The sequence below is a fragment of the Hemiscyllium ocellatum genome, chromosome 37 (assembly GCF_020745735.1).
Source record: "Hemiscyllium ocellatum isolate sHemOce1 chromosome 37, sHemOce1.pat.X.cur, whole genome shotgun sequence".
Lineage (NCBI taxonomy): Eukaryota > Metazoa > Chordata > Chondrichthyes > Orectolobiformes > Hemiscylliidae > Hemiscyllium > Hemiscyllium ocellatum.
Genome location: NC_083437.1, coordinates 34,504,997 through 34,530,520, shown reverse-complemented (window position 1 = coordinate 34,530,520; position 25,524 = coordinate 34,504,997). Strand labels below are relative to the sequence as shown.

Here is a 25,524-nt window from a genome sequence, read left to right as displayed (position 1 = left end):
AAGTATTACTAGACTTTAAATAGGTTTCCTGCCTTGAGGAAGAGACATATTGAACTTGAAACATTAAGTCAGTTTCTTTCTTTGATTTTATGCAACATTTTGCTTTTGTTGTTCGATTTGACTCTGAATCAAGAGAGGGTGAATTAATTCTGAAGAAGATCAATGTAATAATACGCACTCTGAATGGATTCAGTAGTTCACTTTTCATATCAAATCCTTTCAGATAATATTCGAACACTTCAGACCATAATCACCTATTTATAGGTGACGTCACTATGGGAACTCTTGTTTACAAGAAATGGAATACACTCTCTTATAGTGTTAACCTAAATTAATTTGTCTGTTTTTATTTTTGCTTTTAACTATCTGGAATTTTACTTAGTTTGGGACAAGGTTTAGATGTTTAGAGCTATTGCAAATAATGTAAAAGATAATTTAATTTAACTTAAAACCTGTTAAAAGAAATAGTCTTATGTGTAAATTCAAATTTGATTTTCTCATAAAGAAGATTGATAGTTAACAGCATTAGCATTTTAAATCTCAGTATGCTCCCAACTTGTGGAAGAACTGGATAGGACAGGTGCTGATTGATAGCAAATGATAAAGAAGGACAATGAAAATTAATCAAAACAAAATTGAAGAAATTATACCTATTTGCTACCCACTTTATCTCAAACTGTGTGTTTGTGAGCCACATTCCTTTTTCTGTTAGATATGTTTGATGGTTGTTTCTTAGAAGAAACTTAAGTTAGCAGGAACTGGATAATTGAAATTATAAGTTGTGAGCATACAAAATAATGCATGTAAATTAAGGAATATGCCCAGCCTGCTGTATTTACATATTCTTTCCCTCACTTTCATGCAAGTCATGGACTTTTAACAATAACAGCCCCCTCCACAGCCTCTGCTACCATTCCCACACCTTGACTGCCAAGCTAAATATCTCTTCTGTCACAACTCTATACCGCCTTCTAGTATCTCTGATTTCTTTTGTTTTCAGAACTTGTCTTCAGAAATCCACCTCATTTCTCCTTAACCACGGACCACCCAATTGTCCTTTTCAGTTCCCTTGTAAATTGACATTGTTAGTGGTTTCCTCCTCTTTTAAAGCAACCATAATCTTACAGCCTCCTCCCTAAAACCACACTATCACCCTTGCCTCATAAATCCTTAAATGGGTTCTCACCTTCCAAATATGTATCCAACTTGCCCTCAACTCCTAGTTTGAATTCTACAAACAGCTTTTTACTTCTGCCGTTACACCAAAACTGCACTATCCTGACTAACTAGACATTTGAATGAGCAGTTCCGCAATAGAGGAAGGTCTTCATGTGAATTTTTGTTTGCAAATTTCATTCTCGTCAGAAAACTCTGATTCTCAAAGTTTGGTACTATGCTGATAGTCAGTTGGTACCTTGCCCAATTGACCATGCCTCATACCCTGAGGTGAGACATTAATTATTGCCAGGAATTTCAATTGTGAATGTTATAATTGAACTAGATGTCCTCATTTGACTTCTACACAAATGCACTTCACTGTTGAGCTGAGCAGAGTAGACGCAGCTGATTTTAACCATCTCCAATTTAAATCAGTTGAACGTAATTGGGATGATATCTTGCCAAATGTCAACTCGCACAACTGCAATGAAGAGTTGAATCTTGTCCCTGTCTGGCCTCTAGATTCAATATCTCACTGGTCAGTACATTTACTCATTCAGTCATTTGTTTTGATATGAATTTAAAATGGGTGTGTCAGTGAAACACGACGATAGAGCCCTAATTTTTAACCTTACTACCCTTTGGGATGGATGATTCGTTATTTTGGTCAGAAGTTACCTTGATTTCCGTCCTGTTAATAGATGGAAGATTGATCAGTTCCACGAGGTCTCCCTTGAGACGACAAATTTGAGAATTACTCCCTCAATATCAGGCATTTGAGAGTTGAAAGAATTCTGTATTTATACTGGTGTTTTGATTCAAAGTGATACTGAAACACAAGGGCAAAAATATGGAAAGTTTATACCACTAGTAAATGAATTCATAGCAAGTGTATAAATTTAGAATTGGTATTGGATGCTTGAAATAATGGTTAAAAGTAATATTTTTATCTCAAAAAAACTTGGAATATTTCAACAACTAATGACTACTAAAGCTGAGGAATTCAGACAATTTAAGTGATATCTTTTTTAAAATCTGTTCATTTAATAAACAACCTGGAATAGAGCTGAGAAATGGAATAAGAGTGCCAATGTACAGCTGACCACAACACAGATACGATGTACCCAACCTGTACCCAAATATCTCTAATTTTTTCAACTTTTGTCTGATTTAAACACTTGTGAAATATATTTCATTTTGTTGAAGGTGCTACATAGATGAAATTTGTTGCATTTAATTCCATTTCTTTGCATCAGGATAGTACTGCACTGAAGAGTGTCTTCAGTTGATGAATTGACAAGCAGATTGTGAATATGATGGCACTGTTGGTGTAAAGTGAATTGGAGGTCACCTTGCTGATTGACCAAATAATCCAATTTTGCTCAAACTATTAAAGAGTGTATTTCTGTTGCAGTTTCAATGACCAAGTATTTTTCTGTTACTGTCTTCTATTACAGAACCATATACTGTAGGATACAGCCAATCTAGTCTGATTCACCTTGTGGGACCATCTGACTGTGCCCTCCATAAATTTGTTCAAGGAGGTAAGGTACCACTATGTCTGATGATCTGAACTCAGTATCTATGCTGCTTGATAACTGCTCCTTTAGCCCTGTAAAGGCTGAAGGTATAAATACAACTCTTGATTTGTACATGTATGGACAACTGGAGGGATTCTATCAGAAATCTGATCATATCATCTTGCATTAAGACATGGCTTTGACTTATAGAATTTCCATTGTTCAGCATTTTGTTTAGCATGGTAACTTGTTTCATTGGAGCAAAGGGTTTATTTAGCTTCATTGTGTGAATCATTATCAATTTCTTTTAAAGCATGACCACTATTACTAATAATCTTCAGAGGCTTTGCTTCTAATGTGGGGTATCTGTTGCTGAGAACAAAAGTCAGAGGAAAGCTGCAAGTCAGGTATGCTTACCTTGAGTGAGCAGAATGCAGAGAAATCCTTTCCCAGAGCGAGTAAATTTGGCTTGGAGTTAAAAGAAAATGAAGTGCTGAAGTAATTGTATTTGTACAACACACACTATCACCACAATCACAAGTATAAATATGGCTGGTTGTTACAGATGAACTGACATGTGCCAGTAATCATGCCTTACTGCTTCATAATCCAAAATGCACAAAGTCCTAATTTGACACCAAAGTGACTAATTTGCCTGAATGACTGCTATTCAAGAAAAAAAATCCAACCAGATTCATTTTTAACAGAGACTACTCCTATTTATTGAAACACACTTAATTTTAACAAAATGCAGAGAAAAGAAAGATTTCCTAATCTATTACTCTGCAATTGAACTATACTGTTTCAAAAACACCTAACGACATACAGTCATTCATGATTAAGATAAACAAATGACAAAAAATGGAACCATGAATGGAAAAAGAATGTAGAAAATTGTGAAGATCAAAAGTTCATATTTCAAGGATAGATTATACTGTCATCTGTAAAGCTTTCTTTATTTCAATAATTGATTCCATGGATCTAGATCTTTTCTTGTTAGAATTCTTTGTTCTAGGTTTGTTGGCTTTACTGTCTTTTTGTCCACATGAACAAAGAAGGAGAGATAAATGCTTTCAGTTTGCGGCTCTGGATGTTTTTCCTGTCTCTGCTGCCCTGGCATTTACAACTTTGTAACACCCTTATATTTAGCCAATCTGAAGGCTGTCATCAGGCAGAATTATCTTAATTAAAAAAAAATTGGTGTTGCTTGTCTCAAATTCCCTCCTTCAGTGCTTCAAAAAGCAACATTGTCTGGAGAAGCCAAAAATATGTACCATTTTATTTTCAAGTTACAATTCTGTCCTAGTATTTTAGCTATATTGCAATATAGCCTCCGTTTTAGTTTCTCGTCCCTAAAAATTGAACAAAAGTGTGGTCCCCTAATAATAAGAAGAAATATACTGCTTTATTAGAATGGATGAACTTGAATTGCTCTTGTGACTATATAAGCTATCATGACCAGTTTATCAAGCTGATGGATTTGTGCGTAAAATGATCAGTTATGAATGCATTAATCAGAATGATAATGCCATAGAGGTTACCAGCAGCTTTTACTTATTGTTTAGATGCAATTTGACATCGGGTGCCTCAGTGAATTTCGGATAGTGTTGACAGATTTCCCCTGAAGACTAAGGAACCTGTTGTAACTTACACAATATACCGATGATATATATCTAAGCTTTTCTGTCTCTGGAAAGTTAGTTGCCTAACCTTAACACCTCTGGCTACATAATTCAGGCTGTTAGTTTCTTTACAGAAGCATGGAAAAAGCACTAAGACAAGTTTCCTTGGGATTGTTGGATGGTATCTCATGTTGCTGATCAAACCAAGAGACTGATATTTTGCTTGTATTCATTACTGTGGCCACAATTGAGCAGCTCATTCCTATTGCTTAAGACAAATGGGAGAGTATTTAGAATAAATGTTTCATGATAAAAAGCCCTGTGAGCGGACGGGTAGTCTTAAGGAGAAATATGTTTTGTTGAAAGCACTCTTCCATTTTCTAAGAGAAAAGAATAGTCTCTTGAGAAGATTGAATGATGGCTGTTTTAAAAAAGATCCATCAGTTTGATTCTTGGTATGGAAATCCTTAACTCAGATCCGTGATATCCTTGAAGAGCGATTGATTGGAAAGAGTTTGATAGTTGAACGGACCTCTATTTAACTTCAGCAGGAAGACCTCAGACAGTGGTCTTTCCTCACTTAACATGGCAGCAGTTGCCCTAAGCTTCAGTGTGTCCCTCAGCATGTTGTCCTGGACTTTAAACACTCTATCACACAGGTTTCTGAAGGCCTCAAGACTGTCAATAGATCTGAAGTTGTGGCCCCTGTTGTTCTAGTACAGCAGCTTTGGAAATACAAAGCAATACACCCAAATGTTGTTTTCACTGCAATGGTCTAATGTAGAAATAGGACTTGAGTATAACATCAACTATTAAAAAAGAAAATCAAAGAATGAAAGAACCTTCCCAGAATAAAAACAAAATGCTGTGTGTACTGCAAATCTGAAATAAAAACAGAAAGTGCTGGATCTGTTCAGCAGGTCTGGCAGCATGTTTAGAACGAGAAACAGAGTTAAAGGATGGAATCTTATCGGGACCTGAATGACATGAGCTATGGCGCAAAATCTGAGTGAATCACATGACATGTCCGGTGAGGCCCTCCTCACATGTTGCATTTTCTTCTTGAATCCCAGGAACTAAGACAGGATTCTCACTAGAGAGTTATGTTTATTAATGGGAATTATTGCTTGTTATCACATCCATTAACACTGAATCTTGCTTCATTGATATACAGGTTCTTATTTTATCATAGGTCATGTAGAAACTAGAAGCTGAGAATCCCTAATATGAAAGCCTGGGCAGGTACATGGCGATTTCAGCTCTTATTTAATTCCAAAATATACGTTATTCATAAAAATATCTTCATATATGTATAGGTGCACACACATAGTCACAAACAATGTCTAGATTAGAGTGGTGCTGGAAATGCACAGCAGGTCAGGCAGCATCCGAGGAGCAGGAAAATCAACGTTTCAGACAAAAGCCCTTCACTTAGTTTTGCCTAGTTACAAGCAAAATTTGATTCTGAACGACAGTATATCAAGGAAGCAAACAAACACTGGAGATTGACTCTATCTAAACAATCCAAAGACATCTCTTACTTGAACCAGACTATATTTACAGAGGAACCTCGATTATCTGAATGAGAGGGGTGGACACTATTTCGTTCAGATAATTGATTACTCGTTTAATTGATTCAATGCCTTTCCTCTGAGGCTCGGTTTTCTGTTCAGTCCGCTCCCCGTTCAGGAGACTATGCAGCAGCACACTGAGTGCAAGCACCTGCTCCCCCAACCCTGCCCGCCCATGCGCTCCCATACCAACACAGCCCCCACCCTTGCCCCCAACTCCGTCCAACACTGCCACCTGCCAGCCCCAATGTCCAACTCCATCCAACACCATGTGCCCCATTCCAACACCCGCCCACACCCTCGTCCCCCCAATACCGTCCAATACCGCCATCTGCCTGCCCCAAACCCATCCAACATTCGCCCCCCAATCCCATCTAACACCGTCCCCCGCCTACCCTCCAACCCCGTCAAACACTGCCCCTCACCTGTCCCCAATCCCGTCCAACACCGCACCCCCGACACTGCGCCCTGTCCAACACCACCCCCTGCCCACCCCCAACCCCATCCAACATCGCCCCCACCCCCCAACCCCATCCAACAACACACCCTGCCCACCCCAATCCTGTCCAACACTGCACCCGCCCACCCAGAACTCCATTCAACACCGCCCCACCATCCAACACCACACCACCCGCCCCTCCAACACCACACCCCACCTGCCCCTAACCCCGTCCAACACTGCACACTGCCCGCCCCAGCTTCGTCCAAAACCACCCTCCAACACTGTCCAACACTGCACTCCGCCCACCCCAGCCCCATGCAACACCACCCCCCAACCCCGTGCAACACTGCACCTCACCCACCCTCAACCCTGTCCAACACCGTCCCCCAATCCTATCCAGTACCGCACCCCACCTGCCCCTAGCCCCATCCTACCCTGCACCCTGCCCTCCCCTAACTCTGTCCAACATCGCACTCTGCCCGCTCCCAACCCCGTCCAACACAACCCCCCCAACACTGCACCCCACCCGCCCCAACCCCATCTAACACCGCACCCACCCCCTTGCCCTTCCTTCAAACCCATCCAACACCACCTCCCCTTCCCCTACACTCCACAAATCTGTCTAACAGTGTCCCCTACCCCCAAACCTGTCCAACAGCCCGTCCCCAACTCCCTCTGGGTCAGCCGGATTGGATATCAACAACAAGACTGCTGCTTCTGCTGCCTTTTTGGCGGTGAATCTCTAAATAGTGTGCACGTACGTACACACACACACACACACACACACACACACACACACACACACACACACCATTTGATTGACAGGTTCCATTGTACAGGACAATGTTGGCGAGATAGTTTCGGGAAGGGGGGTGGTTTAGGGTATACCTTTGTGTAGAACTCCAGGGAAAGTGTAGAGGGGGAGAGAGGGTGGGAGGTCAGTCATTTGGAGACAGTGTCTGGGCTCCCATCAGTGTCCAGGACTGTTCTCAGCAGCATTTCAGGAAGCTAAGTTCACATTTAGTCATTGTAAACAAAAGACCCGATCAGTGTTCCAAACATATCTTTGATGTAATGTTTCTATCGGGATCTTGAGATTCCTTCAGATAATCCGATATTCAGATAATTGATATTCAGATAATCAAGGTTCCTCTATACATGCATTTGAGGCACCAGAGAGTTTGTTTATTAAACGCATCCCCATTTAACTTCAGCAGGAAGACCTCAGACTGTGGCTTTCCCCATTGCACCTTGACTGCAGCTGCCCCAGGCTTTAGTGTGTTCCTCAGTACGTAGTCCTGGACTTTGGAATGTGCCAGTCTGCAACACTCAGTTGGTGTCAACACCTTGTTCTGGAAGGCCAACAAGTTTCAGGCAGACCAAAGAGTGTGTTTTATCAAGCTGATGGTTGTCAAGGCACAGTCAATGCTTGTCCCTGTGTGTGTCCTGGGGAACAGCCCGCAGAGCACAGAGTCCTGCGCTATGGAGCTGCTGGGGACAAACCTCGACAAAAACCACTGTATCTTTCTCCAAACTTCCTTTGCAAAGACACATTACAGCAGGGGATGTGTGACAGTCTCAACTCCCTCACAGCAGCTTTGATGGGCAGCATTGACTGATCGGGCATGCAAAAAGGAACACTCAGGTAGTGAGATCTTCTCACCATCAGCTAAGTAATGTCTTGTCCTTGTCGGAAAGTTCTGATGATGAGGCATTCTGCCAAATGACTGACAGTCTGCTCAGGCAACCACATAACTTACTCCTCCACATTGCAAACTTGGAAACTGGGCACCAACATTTAAGCAGATGCTCCATGAGCAGTGGTTGCATGTACCCCACATTCATATACACAACCATCGAAGAAATATGAACTTCGCTACGACACCATTGAACATGAACAATCTGTATTCTTAATGTTTTTGCACTGAAATGTTGCACATTGGGGTGCGCCAATAACTATCTTGGCAACTTTGTTGTAAATATATTTTGCATGCAGGGACAGGCATACAGCTCATGGATTGGACCAGAGTGCATCTCAGGGACACCAGTTTATTCCCATAGCATTCATTCACGTTGCACCTAGCTAGATGATCACGGCATCCCTCATCTTCGCTTTCACACTTAGCTCTCTCAGACAGAGTTCAAAGGCTCACAGAACTTCTAGTGTGTACACAAAGCCAGATAACATGGCATGTAGCTCGGCAATTATGAGTGGAGGGAGTGGACATCTTACTGTACAGCTCATTTGTATGTCAATCTCACAGCTGCACCATGTTCCAGCAGTCTACAGAGCCAACACATTGTATATGATGCAAGCAAATGGCCATGTCTCCAAAGTCCAGGGAGGCACCTGTCAGTCAGTGGCAACATTGTCAAGGGTACGGTCTCATGGCTTATACTTTCCAGCTAAGTTGCTCAAGGGCTGGGCCATGGCCAGTCTGGGTAGTCTGTCAAATGAAAATCAAGGGCTGATGTGTTTATCAGAACCAGTACTATGGAAGGGTGACTAGGGAACCTAATTATAGTCATTGTAGCCAGAAGGCTGGAATGTTGAGGGGGAAGTGATGAGGGGGCAACTCAGTGTGCAAGGAGGGGGTACAGTCCAGCATGGAAGGGACAGGTAGCATGCGGGATGTGTGGTGTTGGTGGTTAGCAATACCTTGGCTTCACGGAGGGAAAATTGTACTACCGGACTTGGCATGTCAACTTGATATGGTTGGGGATGTGAGGGAAGATAAGAAAATGCAGAGCCATGGGCTGTGTGGGAACTTGGGAAGGTACAATGCCTATAGGGTTGAAGGGGAGGACTATCTTGAAGAGCATATTTCTGTTTAGGGATTCACCTACATGGAAGGGCAGAGTCTGGAATACACTGTTTGTGGAGCACCCCAGTTGCCTTGCATCATTCTGTAACTCAGAGGTCTACAGTGGAAAAGAAGATGTCCAAAATGTGGGTCAGGGGACTTCAAGTCTGTGCAATGTGAGATCATTGATAATGATCATTATGCACACACTTATGCATTGAAGGTCAAGCCCACCTCCTCGCAATGTATTCTGCCTGACTGTTAGGCACTTGCATGCTATGTGTATTGCAAATCTTTTGCTCCATACAACTCCCCCCACACACCCTAATATATGTTATACAATAACAATGTCTGCATCTGGAATCCCCACAATTGACTACTTGAATTCCCCAACTATCCTTCCTCAGCAATAGCCACAATAAACCATCCGTCTCTTTTCCGTTAGCAGATGGACCTCTTGGACTGACCATGGTCCACTTCTTGATGCCTGATGCCTGGACAGGCCATCCTGACTGATCATTCTGTGGAGCTTCCCTTTGATTTATTGTACTCTTTGGTCTGTTTAGACTGACATATTGGGCTGACCATGGCCCACTCCCTGTACTGTAGAGGTTCAGATCTGCTGACTGCCCTGAGTGGCTAACTGATTATGTTCACTCCCCTGGATTGATGTTGGAGTGCCCTTGACTCAGCTCATGGAACCCCCCCGACTGAAGGAGTTTCCCTTGATTTGGCTGAGGATTATTCCCCATAGAATTTGAGACAAGGCTATCCGGTTGATGAATATGCAGTGTGCTGGGCATGCTAGTGTGCTAGTGGCTCATGTTACAAGTGTGAGATTTAAGTAGTACAATGACCATCAACATTTCCACTCCCTTGTGCTCAATACTACTGTCTATAGAGGAAGATCCTATGTGTGCTCACTGCCTGTAAAATGTGCCTGAGATGCTGATGAAGACTACTCAAGATGGAGGGGCAGAACAGCAAGTGACAATCTGGAGTTGCCAGATGTCTGCTCACACTTACATATCAGGAATTAGTTAAAAATCACACAACACCAGGTTATCATCCAACAAGTTTATTTGGAAGCACCAGCTTTTGAGCACTTTTCCCTCATCAGGTGGTCACCTCCACATCATATTAGGAATTGTCATTGTCTAATTTCTGTCCAGTATGCAGGAGAATGGAAAACTGCATATAAGTGAGGTGAGTTTAGGCAATATAATATATGTGCACATGGATACAAATAGCCTTTCACACTTACTAGTGAGATTCTCATCTTGCTATGCAACATCTGGTTGGACATTTTGCTCTTGACATGAAGAGTCTTATTACTGCTAATCCCTCACTATTTTCACCGCTTTTTTGCCAATGCTGATATCATTCAAAGGGTCAGGAAGATTCTGCCCAGAGAGAACTTTCTTGGAAAGCAGTGGATTGCCATCAGTAGGAAATATTTTACAGTACTAAGCTATTCGTAGCCACTTGGAAAAATCCACACTGCTCAATTCTGCACCATAATTAGAGAATCAGATGTTCTATATAAATACTGTCTCTGTGCCAATTAATGATCCTGTGCAGATCTGAATCCTATTCCTGATTCATTCCCTTGTAACCTGTCATATATTGTTTCAAATGTTTAGGTTACCCTTCTATAATGTTGTAACTGACACCATTTATAAGACCATGAGACATAGGAGTGGAAGTAAGTCCATTCTGCCCATCGAGTCCACTCCGCCATTTCAATCATGGCTGATGGGCATTTCAACTCCGCTTACCAGCATTCTCCCCGTAGCCCTTAATTCCTCGTGACATCAAGAATCTATCAATCTCTGCCTTGAAGACATTTAGCGTCCCGGCCTCCACTGCACTCTGCGGCAATGAATTCCACAGGCCCACCACTCTCTGGCTGAAGAAATGTCTCCGCATTTCTGTTCTGAATTGATCCCCTCTAATTCTAAGGTTGTGTCCACGGGTCCTAGTCTCCTCGCCTAACGGAAACAATTTCCTAGCGTCCACCCTTTCCAAGCCATGTATTATCTTGTAAGTTTTTATTAAGTCTCCCCTCAATCTTCTAAACTCCAATGAATATGATAGTGCATTTCATGTCCCAGTAACCCATTTTTTGAAATCAAAGCCTTCTAATCTGCCCTAATCCTGAATTTTGCTTCCATTTTAGGAATTCAACAAAACAATGTTGAAATAATGTTTAGTAACTTCTTTAAATTCTTGAAAACGTTGAAAATTTAGATCCATCTCTCAATCTTCTCTCAATAAGCTTTTAATCAATTGCTGATAAATGAGATTTAAAAATGAGAAAAACTCATAAATGTAATTCATGGAAAGCGAAAGATTTCCTAACCTTTTAATAAGAATCATATACGAATTTCATATCTCTGTGTCTTCGTGAGTATGTATTTTAGATTCCATCAACTCGATTAATCAGACAAAAAAGGGGAAAAGGCTGGCATTTGTAGCCCATATCTATTTACCCTTGAACTGAATAGCCATTTCAATAAGCAGTTAAGAGTCAACCCCACTGCTATGGGTTTGAAATCACATGTTTTAGATTAGATTACTTACAGTATGGAGACAGGCCCTTCGGCCCAACAAGTCCACATCGACCCTCCGAAGAGCAACCCACCCAGACACATTCCCCTACACTGACCACTACAGGCAATTTCGCATGTCCAATTCACCTAACCTGCACATTTTTGGACTGTGGGAGAAAACTGGAGCACCTGGAGGAAACCCACGCAGACACGGGGAGAATGTGCAAACTCCGCACAAACAGTTGCCTGAGGTGGGAATTGAATCCGGGTCTCTGGCGCTGTGAGGCAGCAGTGCTCACCACTGTGCCACCGTGCTGCCCTTGTAGTCAAATAAGGTAAGAACAGCAAATTTCTGTCCCTAAAGGACATCAGTGAACCTGATGAGTTTTTATGACAATCAACAATGGTTATGTGGCCACCATTAGACTAGCTTTAAATGCCACATTTTATTGAATTCAAATTACACCATCTGCCATGGTGGAATTCAAACCCATCTACCCAGAACATTAGCCTGGACGTCTGGCTTACTAATTCAGTGACTATGCCACTGCTTCCTCAACTACATTCACAAGTGGGAAAATGAGGGTGGCTGTCTCCCTTTGGTGTCCTCATATCTCCCTGATTTACTTACTCTCAGAGCAGGAACAATGCTTTTGGCCAGGAAAATCTATCTCCACATTTGGCATTTGATATACTCACCTCCAGTTTCAATAATTATTTTCGCAAAGCTTTGATTATTTTCTTTTTAAGAAATCTAGGAGACCCATAACAAAGGGAAACATTAAATGTAAAAATAATCGGATAAAAACCAACATAAATCACACGAGTGGTTAGGCACTGCCAAGCTTTAAAAGTCTGGAGATCATAAGGGGAAATGGGAGGATGAGAAAGATGTGGAGTTCCAGGATTTTAAAGTCCTGGGAGAATAGGAGATTCCCAAGCGTCAGTGACATAATGGTTAAAAGTTCAACTTCTGTCAGAGAAAGTGGGCGGCAAGTAATGGTGACAGAGAAGCAGAGGTTGCAGGCTCAGACAAAATACTGGAGACTATTTCTGTGGAATGAGGCCATGATGGACCAGAAGTCAAGCACAAGGATCTTGAAATATACTCACTGGGGCACAGGGCCAAGGCAGCTGGACTCAAAAATCATCATAACAAATGTTAAACCAAGTGTGCATTTTCCTTGTTGTGTATTTTGCATAACGAGTTGGTGTTGGTTCACTTCCACTTTATTTGTTTGCAATAAAATGCTTATTATTAAAGGCTCCACTAGGTAGGCAGGCAGAATTTTCACTGATGCATTGTCGATGCACCAGAGCACAATTTACCTTTATTGTGACACCAGTACAAAGATAGGTAGCCTTTGTTTATTTCAAATAGATTGAAGCTAACAGTGTGTAAAAATAAAAGCATAACAAAACGTGGTGTTATTGTAGCCAGACAGTTGAACCAAATGATCAAAATAATGTAATAACATTGAGTCCAGGTACAGATCATAGAATCCCTACTGTGTGGAAATAGGCCAGCCCATCAGGTCCACATTGACCCTCCCACCCAGTCCTTAGAACTTAGAACTTAGAACATTACAGCGCAGTACAGGCCCTTTGGCCCTCGATGTTGTGCTGCCCTGTCATACTAATCTGAAGCCCATCCCACCTACATTATTCCATGTACATCCATATGCATGTCCAATGACGACTTAAATGCTTGGCGACTGTCCTTGGCGAATCTACTACCGTTGCAGGCAAAGCATTCCATACCCTTACTACTCTCTGAGTAAAGAAACTACCTCTGACATTTATCTTATACCTGTCTCCCCTCACTTTAAAGTTGTATCCCCCCGTGTTTGCCATCCCCATACTTGGAAAAAGGCTCTCACCTGTCCACCCTATCTAACCCTCTGATTATCTTATATGTCTCTATTAAGTCACCTCTCAACCTTCTTCTCTCTAACGAGAACAGCCTCAAGGCCCTCAGCCTTTCCTCATAAGACATTCCTTCCGTACCAGGCAACATCCTAGTAAATCTCTTCTGCACCCTTTCCAAAGTTTCCACATCCTTCTTATAATGCGGTAACCAGAACTGCACAATACTCTAGGTGTGGCCGTACCAGAGCTTTGTACAGCTGCAGCATAACCTGGTTCCGGAACTCGATCCCTCTATTAATAAAGGTCAAAACACTGTATGCCTTCTTAACAACCTTGTCAATCTGGGTGGCAACTTTCAGGGATTTGTGTACATGGACACCGAGATCTCTCTGCTCATCTGCACTCCCAAGAATCTTACCATTAGCCCAGTACTTTCATTCCAATTACTCCATCCAAAGTGTATCACCTCACACATTAAACTCCATTTGCCACCTCTCAGCCCAGCCCTGCATCCTATCTATGTCTCTCTGCAACGTACTACATCCTTCGTCACTATCCATAACTCCACCGGCCTTAGCTTCGTCTGCAAATTTACTAACCCACCCTTCTAAGCCCTCATCCAGGTGATTTATAAAAATGATGAACAGCAGTGGACCCAACACCGTCCCTTGCGGTACGCTGCTCGTAACTGGACATCAAGATGAACATGTTCCATCAACTACAACACTCTGTTTTCTTTCAGCAAGCCAAATACTGATCCAAACTGCTATGTCTCCCATAATCCCATTCCTCTGCATTTTGTATAATAGCCTACTGTGGGGAACCTTATCGAACGCCTTGCTGAAATCCATATACACCACATCAACTGGTTTACTCTCATCTACCTGTTTGGTCACTTTGTCAAAAAACTCAATAAGATTTGTTAGGCACGACCTACCCTTCACAAAACTGTGCTGACTGTCCCTGATCAGATTATTCTTTTCTAGATGGTTATAAATCCTATCTCTTATAACCTTTTCCAATACTTTACCAACAACTGAAGTGAGACTCACTGGTCTGTAATTTCCAGGGTTGTCTCTACTACCCTTTTTGAACAAGGGAACCACATTTGCTGTCCTCCAGTTCTCATGCACTATTCCTGTAGACAATGATGATTTGAAGATCAATGCCAAAGGCTTGGCAATCTCTTCCCTTGCTTCACAGAGGATCCTAGGATAGATCCCATCCGACCCAGGGGACTTGTCTATTTTCACACTCAGTCAGCCATTCTACCTCTGTATTCGCAACACAAAAATGAAAACCTTTAAAGGCTCTCAAATTGACCCTGATAATTCCTAAACTTTTGAATATCCAATTCCAGACTTTGTAAAGAATCCAGACCGGACATAAATTTGTAACCGAAACAAAAAACTCAGCAACAATAACTTTTGTCGAGCAACCTAATTGATTTATTCTATAAACTCAAAAACCTTTGTTTTTAGCTCCGTTCACACAAAAGATAAATGGACACAGTTAGAAGACAAATAAAAGGAAATAACAAAACGAGTCAGATTACTTCAGTGGTTTCACAATACATTGTTTCATTGGCATAGATGATTCTGCATGATTTTCTGAAGATGTCAATTATTTTCTCGGTTAACCACATAAAGGCAGTAATGCTTGTAACTTAGTTTTTTGTCTCTCTGACCTTCCAAGAACTGCTTAATGAGCAGTTAAGCAAGGAGCTTTCAAATCTTCATGCTGTAATATCAACAGCCGAATTCCCTATTCCCAGAAAACGCAGTCCTAAATCCAATTCAAAATCTGACCACTCCCTTAACAATTGACCTTCTCCTCCATGAGGTCCCAGTTACTGTTCATCATCTGCATTTGTTCAAGGGTAAAGCCTTTCCCAGGTTTGCTGGAACCAATTCCTAGGTACTGACCTCATTAATAGCCAATTTCTGCTATCTGTTCAAACATAATACTCTTCCCTGGTAAGGACTTGTCTCCAGAGCGTTGATCAGAAACCAATCTGAAATTTATTTCTGGGCCTGGTCTCAGAATGTATTTTCCTGCAAAACAAGCCATTACTTACAGTCCAAAAGTTATCTTTGGCTCGCTGTTCCCAGTTCACATCTCCAAATCAAAATTGGTACAAGAATAACATAAAAATGATGAAAACTCAATGGGATTTTCATACTTTACTGGCGCATGCAGGTAAGGTGTGTGTGTGTGTGTGTGTGTGTGTGTGTGTGTGTGTGTGTGTGTGTGTGTGTGTGTGTGTGTGTGTGTGTGTGTGTGTGTGTGTGTGTGTGTGTGTGTGTGTGTGTTTTGTGAGACTGTAAAGTTTTCTCCTATGAAAGACTTGCAACGCAATAAAGGTTTTTGTGAATCAATCAAACAAGGTTTGCCAAACACTGACAGGCACTTCTGAGTAGCAGAAGCAGAATTGCAATCAGGATCTCTATTCCTGAGTTCTCTTTTACTTCCCTAATCTTGTCCCACCTATTGTGTTGGCTATGATCAGCTACCAAGCTCCGAAATCAAACCTTAAGTCTCCTTTGCCCTATAGAGGCTCAGTCGCAACAAGCCTATATTCCCTACTTCAGCAGACACACTGGCAGGGAAGCAGTGTGTCAGGAACTCTACCTGCCAGATGGTCTTTTGCTTACCTGACAATTTTCTGTACTGATGTTTGGTGAATTCCCATAATACATACATATAATTTTGTTGGGGAAACCATTTAGAGAGCACATTTGTCTGTCCTGTGCTGCCAGTGTAAATTGCTTAAGAAATGAAAAACCATAAATCAATGCCTGTGTTGTCATAGCAATGTTGGATAATATAGAGAATCAGTATCCCTTGCATCCAATATTACTACAGTACAGATAACAAAAGATAGATCAAGTGACATATCTTGATCACTTCCATAGTATTTTCTTACGGCATGCCCAATTGAGGGCAAACTTATTGTAAAATCCTGTCATAACTCCAGAAATAAAATCTAGGCTACTAAAGGGACCAATTGACCAATCAGATTGAGCATGACCATTTTGTTGCAATGAGAAACGTTATTCTTTACAGAGACTTTTACTTACATCAGGTTTGGCAGTATCTGGAGAAACAAATTTAATATTTCGAGTCCAAAATGACTCTGCTTTGGAGTTCTGAAGAGCAGTCATTTTCAGTCTGGAAGCATTAATTCTCTTTCTCTCTTTAGATAATGTCATATCTGCTGAGTTTTTCTCTAACTTTTTTTTAATTTCAGAGTTCCAGCATATGCAGTATCTTGCTTTTATTAATATCTGTGCTCTTTATAACAGAAATGTTTACAGGAATTATATATACCATTTTTCCCTTCTGTTTACTTTTTAAAAGATACCTAAGTTTATTTGGTGAATGCGAGGTGGAGGAAACAATGTATGCCCCCATTCAGGCTCTGTGTTGTGTTCAGAAGGGATACAGTTACACTTAGGTTAGAACAAGGAAAGTCTTTCACTATGACAAATTGGAATTGCGGGATGAAAGATATAAAAATATAAAAGGCGGTGTGTTTTTGTTGATAATCCTGTTTTAATTGTCTGTTAATTATAGATTAGATGCTCAGTTTAAGAGTTTAGGCCATCATGGGAAGGCTTGCCACCTTAAGGGCAGTAATGAAGTGGCAGCCACCCCAGCATGAGCTGGGATAATTTCAGAAAGGACTCTGACAGAAAAGTATTTGATTGGTATGCTTTTCCAAGGGAGGTAATTAGAGAAAACCCACAAAGCATTTCCTCTGCAAACATTATGCACAACTACAGTGGAGCTATAATTTACTCATCTTCAGGTCAAAGAAAAGTCAAGTCAGTATTTTCCTGGATATGGCCAGTTGCTGAAAATGTGTTGCTGGTTAAAGCACAGCAGGTTAGGCAGCATCCAAGGAACAGGAAATTTCCTGATGAAGGGCTCTGGCCCGAAACGTTAGGATGCTGCCTAACCTGCTGTGCTTTAACCAGCAACATATTTTCAGCTCTGGTCTCCAGCATCTGCAGACCTCACTTTTTACTCTATGGCCAGTTGCTCCCAATCTGTTGATGCTTCCAAGAGTGAAGTACTCACTGAGCCTCAGTGATCATCTGCAGCTTAGTTCTGAACAGTGAGCTTAAAAATTACCCTTCTTAGTTTAATTATATAAAATTAAGTCCAAGTCCGTAGCCGTGGACAGGAGAGTGTGATTGTGCATGAGACAGGTATTGCTGTCAGACTTTCGCTTTGGAGAAATCCTTGTTTAATTGTTACTTGTTCCTGACGTGGACAGTGTGGGAAAGGGCATAGATTACAGGAAGGATGAGTGAACAGACCAAAGTGCTTTGGTCTAGAATGCCATTCAAGTGGGGAGAAAAGAAAAATGTAGTAGTAAGAGGGATATTTTTCTCTGTAGTAAAGTGCAGAGTTCTGAAAGCTGAGTTGCCTTCCTGGTACCATGGTTCAACACATATCTTCTGGGCCTTAGAGGAACTTGGATAGGGAGGGGAAGTATCCAGTTGTCATGCTGTAACAAAGGCATGGATAAGATTCAGAAAGAAATTCTTCTGAGCATCTTAGGGCTAAATTAGAAAGCATAATAATAAAGGTAATAATATCAGGATTACTACCTTGGCACATGCAAATTGCTGTAGGGTAAACAAGATTAGAGGGGTAAGAACATGACTCAGAGATTGGTATGGGAGAAATGAGTTCTGATTCCTGGGATACTGGCACTTGTTTTGCAGAAAAGAGCTGGTCCACTGAGGTGGGTTTGATTTGTATGATACTGGCACCAGTTTCCAGGCCAATTGTTCAACCAATGTTGTAGATGGGCTTTTAAAATGCTCAGTGACCCTAAATGCAAAATAGAAGTTGGTACCCTTACTCATTGTCTGTGGGCATGACATAAGATTTGCAGATATTGGAATAGCGTAGCGAGTGCCTTGGCAAAGATTTTGGGAATGGAGATTGGGTTGGATACCCTGTCTCTTCTTCTGGGTTCTCCAAATTTCCCCTCTCTAGATGCATACGGGAGGAAATTATTCGCTATCCTTTCCTTTTGTGCGAGGAAAAGCATCTTAGTAAATTGGATATCAGAAAGTCCCTGAGGACTTTTGAATTGTCATAGGACAGTTATGGAATATATTCCCCTTGACTTCCTTATGAATATGGTGCACTGAAAAACCTGAATTATTTTATAGAACATGGCAGCCCTTTTTGAACTGCATTGATACAGATACATCAGCCATATTGTTTAGGGCCTTTGCTTAGCTGTGGGGATAGTGTTAGCTAGTTCGGGGACTCCCAGGAGGAAGAATCCTGTATAAATACGGGTTTTGTCATGACTTGATATAAATTTATTTTGTATGTGTATCTAGTTATTTATTTACTTAATTATTTTCTTTTCTCTGTTTTGGTCATTGTGAATAATGTATGATATCCTATTTTGTGTTTTGGTAGTTTGTAGAATAGATTAGTAGTTAGTTTTTAAAAATTTTATATTGGTGTTATTATATTTTGTACATTATTTTGTAGTAATTTTGTCAAAAAATCATTTTTTTCAATAAAAATATTTAAAAATGCTAAGTGGGGTGAGGGTTCAGTTGAAGAACAAAGTAAAAAATGTACTGAGAGAGCAGAGGTGCAGGATAATGATGAGGTAAATGGTTATCAAAGTGTGACAGAAAGGGGCAGAAAATATGAGCAGAAGAGCGCACCCAGAAATTAGAACCATGATAGTTAAATTAAAGCTTAAATCTTTTTATCTTATTACATACAGCATTTGTTACAAGATATGAGTTGATGGCACAAAGAGAATTCAGTGGATATGATTAGATTGACCAGAATTGGAAAAGGTATTTGCTGTTTGGAAAAAAAAATAGGCAAAGGAAGAGGAGGTGGTGTGGCATATTAATAAAGGAAGGTGTCAGTGTGGTAGTGAATATTGATATAGGTGTAGTGGCACATTGTAATGTCGAATAATTTTGTATGTCAATAGGAAAAGCAAGGAAACAAACACAGGGGTGGATGTCGCCTGTAGACCCCCAAAGATTTGCTTCACCGAAGGGTGGAGTATAGTCATAGAATCCCTACAGTGCGGTAACAGGCTATTTGGCCCAACAAGTCCACACTGAACTGCTGAAGAGTAACCTACCCAGACCCATTCCCCTACCTTATTACTCTACATTTACCTCTGACTAATGCACCCAACTATGGGCAATTTAGCATGGCAGTTCACCTAACCTGCACATCTTTGGATTGTGTGAGGAAACTGGGACACCCAGAGAAAATCCACGCAGACACAGGAAGAATGTGGAAACTCCACACAGCCAGTTGACCGAGGCTGAAGTCAAACCTAGGTCCTAGTACTGTGAGGCAGCAGTGCTAACCACTAAGCCACCATTAGAAAATAATGGAGGCATGTAAGAAAGGCACTAGAATTCTCATTGGTGATTTAATCTGCATATTGACTGGACAACTCTGATCATTAAGGGTAATACAGAAGACAATTTGCAGAGTCTGTAGAAGATGTTTGTTAGAGTAATACTTGCACAACCTACCCAGTAGAGAGTTAAAGACCTCACAACACCAGGTTTTTGTCAAACAGGTTTATTTGGAAGCACTAACTTTCGGAGCACTGCTCCTTCATCAGGTGACAACCTGCGCTCCAAAAGCTAGTGCTTCCAAATAAACCTGTTGGACCATAACCTTGTGTTGTGTGATTTTTAACTTTATATATCCCAGTCCAACACCAGCACCTGCAAATCATGACTACCCAATAGAGGGCTCTTTTAGATCTAGTAATGTGTAATGAAATAGGAATAATAAGAGATCTCATAATTAAGAATCTAGGGTAACTAGAGAGAAAATAAGGCCGCTCAAAGATCACCAAGGCAGCTGTTGTGTGGAGCCACAGGAGATAGGGGAGATACTAAACGAGTATTTTTAGTCAGTGTTTCATGTGGACAAGGACATGGAAAATACAGACGTGGGGAAATAAATGGTGACATCTTGAAAAATGTTCATATTGCAGAGGAGCAAGTGTTGGATGTCTTAAAACGCATAAGTTTGGATCAATCCCCAGGACCTGATCAGATGTACCTTAGAACTCTGTGAGAAGCTAGGGAAGTGATTGCTGGAATCCTTGCTGAGATAGTTGTATCATCGATAGTCACAAGTGAATTGCCGGAAGACTGGAAGTTGGCTAACATGGTGCCACTATTTAAGAAAGGTAGTAAGGAAAAGCCAGGGAACTATAGATTGGTGAGCCTGACGTAGGTGGTAAGCAAGTTGTTGGACAGAATCCTGAGCGACAGGATTTACATGCATTTGGAAAGTCAAGGATTGATTAGGGATAGTCAACATGACTTTGTGCACAGGAAATCATGTCTCATGAACTTGATTGAGTTTTTAGAAGAAGTAACGAAGAGGATTGATGAGGGCAAAGTAGTGGACGTGATCTATATGGGCTTCAGTAAGGTGTTCGACAAGGTTCCCCATGGAAGACTGGTTAGCAAGGTTAGATCTCATGGAATACAGGGACAACTAACCATTTGGATATAGAACTGGCTTGATGGGAGAACACAGTGTGGTGGTGGAGGCCTGTGACCAATGGAGCACCACAAGAATCGCTGCTGGGTCTACTGCCTTTTGCCATTTATATAAATGATTTGGATGTGAATGTAGGAAGTATAGTTAGTAAGTTTGCAGATGACACCAAAATGGAGGTGTAATGGGCAGCAAAGAAGGTTACCTGAGATTACAATAGGATCTTGATCAGATGAGCCAATGGGCTGAGGAGTAGCAGATAGAGTTTAATTTAGATAGATGTGAGGTGCTGCATTTTGGAAAGACAAATCAGAGCAGGACTTATACACTTAATGGTAAGGTCTTGGGAGTGTTTCAGAAACCTTGGAGTGTAGGTTCATAGTGTCTTGAAAGTGGAGTCGCAGGAAGATAGGATAATGAAGAAGGTGTTTTGTTTGCTTTCCTTTATTAGACAGAGCATTTGAGTACAGGACATTGGCTAGGCCACTTTTGGAATATTGTGTGCAATTCTCATCTTCCTATCGGAAGGATATTGTGAAACTTGAAAGGGTTCAGAAAAGATTTGTGAGGATATTGTCAGGGTTGGAGGATTTGAGCTACAGGGAGAGGCTAAATAGGCTGAGACTGTATTCCCTGGAGTGTTGGAGACTGAGGGCTGACCTTACAGACGTTGATAAAATCATGAGGGTCATGAATAGGGTAAACAGACAAGGTCTTTTCCATGGGATGGGGGAGTCCAGAACTAGAGGGATAGGTTTAAGGCGAGAGTGGAAAGATTTGAAAGGGACCTATGGTGCAATTTTTTCACGCAGAGTGTGGTGTATGTACGCAATGAGCTGCCAGAGGAAGTGGTGGAGGCTGGTACAATTACAACATTTAAAAGGCATCTGGATGAGTATATAAATAGGAAAGGTTTAGAGAGATATGGGCCAAGTGCTGGTAAATGAGAATAGATTAGGTTTGGATATCTGGCCGACATGGACATGCTGGACTGAAGGGCCTGTTTCCGTGTCATACATCTCTATGACTCAATGACGGACAAGAAACAAAAGGGAGAATGTGTCGTAAAATAGAGTTAAAAATCACACAACACCAGGTTATAGTCCAACAGGGTTAATTGGAAGCACACTAGCTTTTGGAGCAACGCTCCTTCATCAGGTAATAGGGTAAATTATCACCTGATGAAGGAGCGTCACTCCGAAAGCTAGTGTGCTTCCAATTAAGCCTGTTGGACTATAGCCTGGTGTTGTGTGATGTTTAACTTTGTACACCCCAGTCCAACACCGGCATCTCCAAATTGTAAAACAAAGGAAGATATTTGGGTTTGGGCATGTTTAAGAACACAACCATAATGGTGGTACTGGGTGAGCAGCACACCAGTGGGCATTAATAATTACTTGATTGTCAGGACATGGTTTTGGAATCACCTGCCACCACAAGGATTTTCTCACGGGATGAGGAAAGGAATGTCAAGGACTCCACCATCTGTCTTGTCTCTTTCTTCCCTATTGTGGGCTATTTTCCCCTGGGAAAGAGGAGTGATTGATTGAGATGAAGGTTGCCGAAATAGTTGTTAGTGTGGTGCAAGTGGAGAAAAGGTGATGAGTTGAGTAGTTATGCAGTGAATAGAACACACAGGGTAAATAGTCAGGGGATATTGGGTGTGTGAGAGCAAATAAGGGGAGATATTACATAACGTAGTGAGAATGGTTGACCATGATCCTTGGTGGGAGGTGGGTGCATTAGCAGAATTCAAGTGAGTTCGAGGCAGCAGAACTAAGACAGTGGTACTTATTCTCACAGACCACAGAAAGTCATTGACCCTTTTGTGGCACTGCTGTACGTTCCTCTGGACTGTGAAAACAATACTGACCCCATTGGCAACCTTGAAACAGGCTGACAGAGTCTAGTAGTGTGGTATCCTCTGCTGGCCTTCCTGTGCCCCACCCCATCCACCAGCACCTCCAGATTACTGTCAGGAAAGCAGAGTGCTAATTTCCTTTTATCCTCAAAGATTGGAACAAACCTGGAGATGTAGGAGCCAAGCAGGCCAATTCCTGCCTGACAGCACTTATCCTCATGCACAACTGTGTGGTATGTGAGGAGATATGCCAGAATTTCTGGAAGGTCCTGGCAGTGACAAGTTCATCCCATTGAGATTGAAGATATGATGCACATGGCACTATAGGCATGCGGTATATGCTAATGAGGTGAGTTTCTGAAAATAGTTTGAGATATCTTGCTGGGATTGACGGAGAGAAATGCTTCAAAATTGGCAGCGAATTTCTGGTAAAACTCAGCGCTGGGTTTTATTATCAATAATCAATAACTGTTCAGTGGTACAGCACAAGAGGAAACATAGACTTGTAGCGTTGACTCTTTTCCATCTCAACAGAACAAACATTGAACTGCTCAAGCATGTAAGCAACAGTTGGAGTGAATGAATACTGTGAATTCTGACAGGAATACAGTCTGTACATGAAACTCAATTTCTTGTTTAAAAGCAAAAGATGCTGGTAATGAACAGTTGATCCGACAGCATCTGACAGACACAGAATGTGTACAGAGACTCTTTATCCTGAAAATCTTAACCGGTCTATTCTATTTTCAGAAACTGGTGGACCTGTTCTTTATCTAAAGCATCTAAATATTTCAATTTATTTAGATAAATTGTGCCATAAATGCAAAAATAAAGCTATGCGGGTCCTGGAAATCGGAAGTAAAAATGAAATGCTAGAAAATCTTTGTCAGTGTGTATGGAGAAGGAAACAATGGAAAGATTTCAGGTTCAGTAACATCAGTTCAAAAGAATAGTTTAGGTTTTAAGTATAAGCTAATAAATCTGGAAGGAATTCAGGAGACAGTGTAGTTTGAATATGGGGCTTACCATCACAAGCAGCTGAGACAAATAGCATAGATTTATTTAAGGGGAAGCTGGATAAGTACGTGAGTGAGATAGAAGTTGAAAGGAATATAAATAGGGCAAGCTGAAATTGCATGAGAGATGGCTTGAATGAAGCATGAACTTTGCCATGGACTACATTGAGTGAATGACCAATATCTAATGATAGGTATTTCTATTTAATTTTTGTTTAGATTTCAGATTTCAGTTAATGTAATTTTTAATTTCCTATCATACACATGCAGGTAATTGCTTTTCCAGTTTGGATATGTATTTTGTTGAAATCTTTTTTATCTGTTACTAAGGCAAGTGTTTCTGCTTGTTGCTATGGAAATGTAGTTTGATTGCTGAAAACGCTATAGAGACCTGCAGGAATATCATTTCAAATGAACTCAGATATCACTGTCGTGCCTTAGAGGATTTCATTAAGTCTTCTTGAAGTTACAGCTCAGTTAATTCAACTCTATGTTTTCAAATAGCTTAATACAATGCAATATAGATAGAGTAGTTTGTAGCTTAAACTAGCAAAAAAAAATCATGAATGGAATAATCTTAATTCTCATTTCTTGAGCCTGATGGACTGTTCTTAGGTTATTATTTCTATTTCCTAACTTCAAACAGGAAAAAAAAGTTATATTAAAGATATGTGCAATGAAACTGAAAATATTGAATGACTAACTGTTTGTATGTTACAACTTCAGCCACCCCTGTGGCTACAGTTGAGATAATCTGTGACATACATAATAATAGATAAAGTTCTGTCCTTGGTCTGTGCTACATTTGGTCATTGGGTCTAGACAGGAGAGAACCTGGATGCACTCCATGAACTCCTGGTGAAAAGTGTGTAGTGGGTAGGGGCAAGAGACTAGACCCTTTATGGATGGAATGACCTGCTTATCTTCACTGTTGAGACTTGTGAGTGAAGAATGACACCTTAGTTACAGTTAGCACTATAGTTATCCCTATAGAATCATAGAATTCCTGCAGTGTGGAAACAGGCCCTTCGGCTCAAAAGGTCCACACTGACCCTCCGAAGAGTAACATACCCAGACCCAACCCTTGCTCTGTATTTACCCCTGACTACTGCACCTAACCTACACATCCCTGAGCTCTATGGCCAATTCACCTAACAATCACATCTTTGGATTGTGGGAGGAAACTAGAGCAGAACACGGGGAGAATGTGTTAAACCCCTCACAGACATTCGCTGGAGGTTGGAATCGAACCCTGGTACCTGGTGCTGTGAGGCAGCAGTGCTAACCAGGCGGCACGGTGGCACAGTGGTTAGCACTGTTGCCTCACAGCGCCAGAGATCTGGTTTCTGTCTGCGTGGGTTTTCTCCGGGTGCTCCGGTTTCCTCCCACAATCCAAAGATGTGCAGGTTAGGTGAATTGGCCATGCAAAATTGCCCGTAGTGTTAGGTAAGGGGTAAATGTAGGGGAATGGGTCTGGGTGGGTTGATCTTCGTAGGGTCAGTGTGGACTTGTTGGGCCGAAGGGCCTGTTTCCGCACTGTAAGTAATTTAATCTAATCTAATCGTGCCGC

General features: G+C 41.3%; 1 protein-coding gene across 2 annotated transcripts in view; it reads left to right on the top strand.

Moving 5' to 3' along the window:
* The window catches only part of acot7 (acyl-CoA thioesterase 7), a 263,971-nt gene that overhangs the window by 92,155 nt on the left and 146,292 nt on the right, over positions 1-25,524 (top strand). For both annotated transcript variants that reach the window (XM_060852033.1, XM_060852035.1), the window contains exon 6: positions 2,616-2,702. In XM_060852033.1, the coding sequence (XP_060708016.1) occupies positions 2,616-2,702 (87 nt within the window). The remainder of the gene's footprint in view (positions 1-2,615; positions 2,703-25,524) is intronic.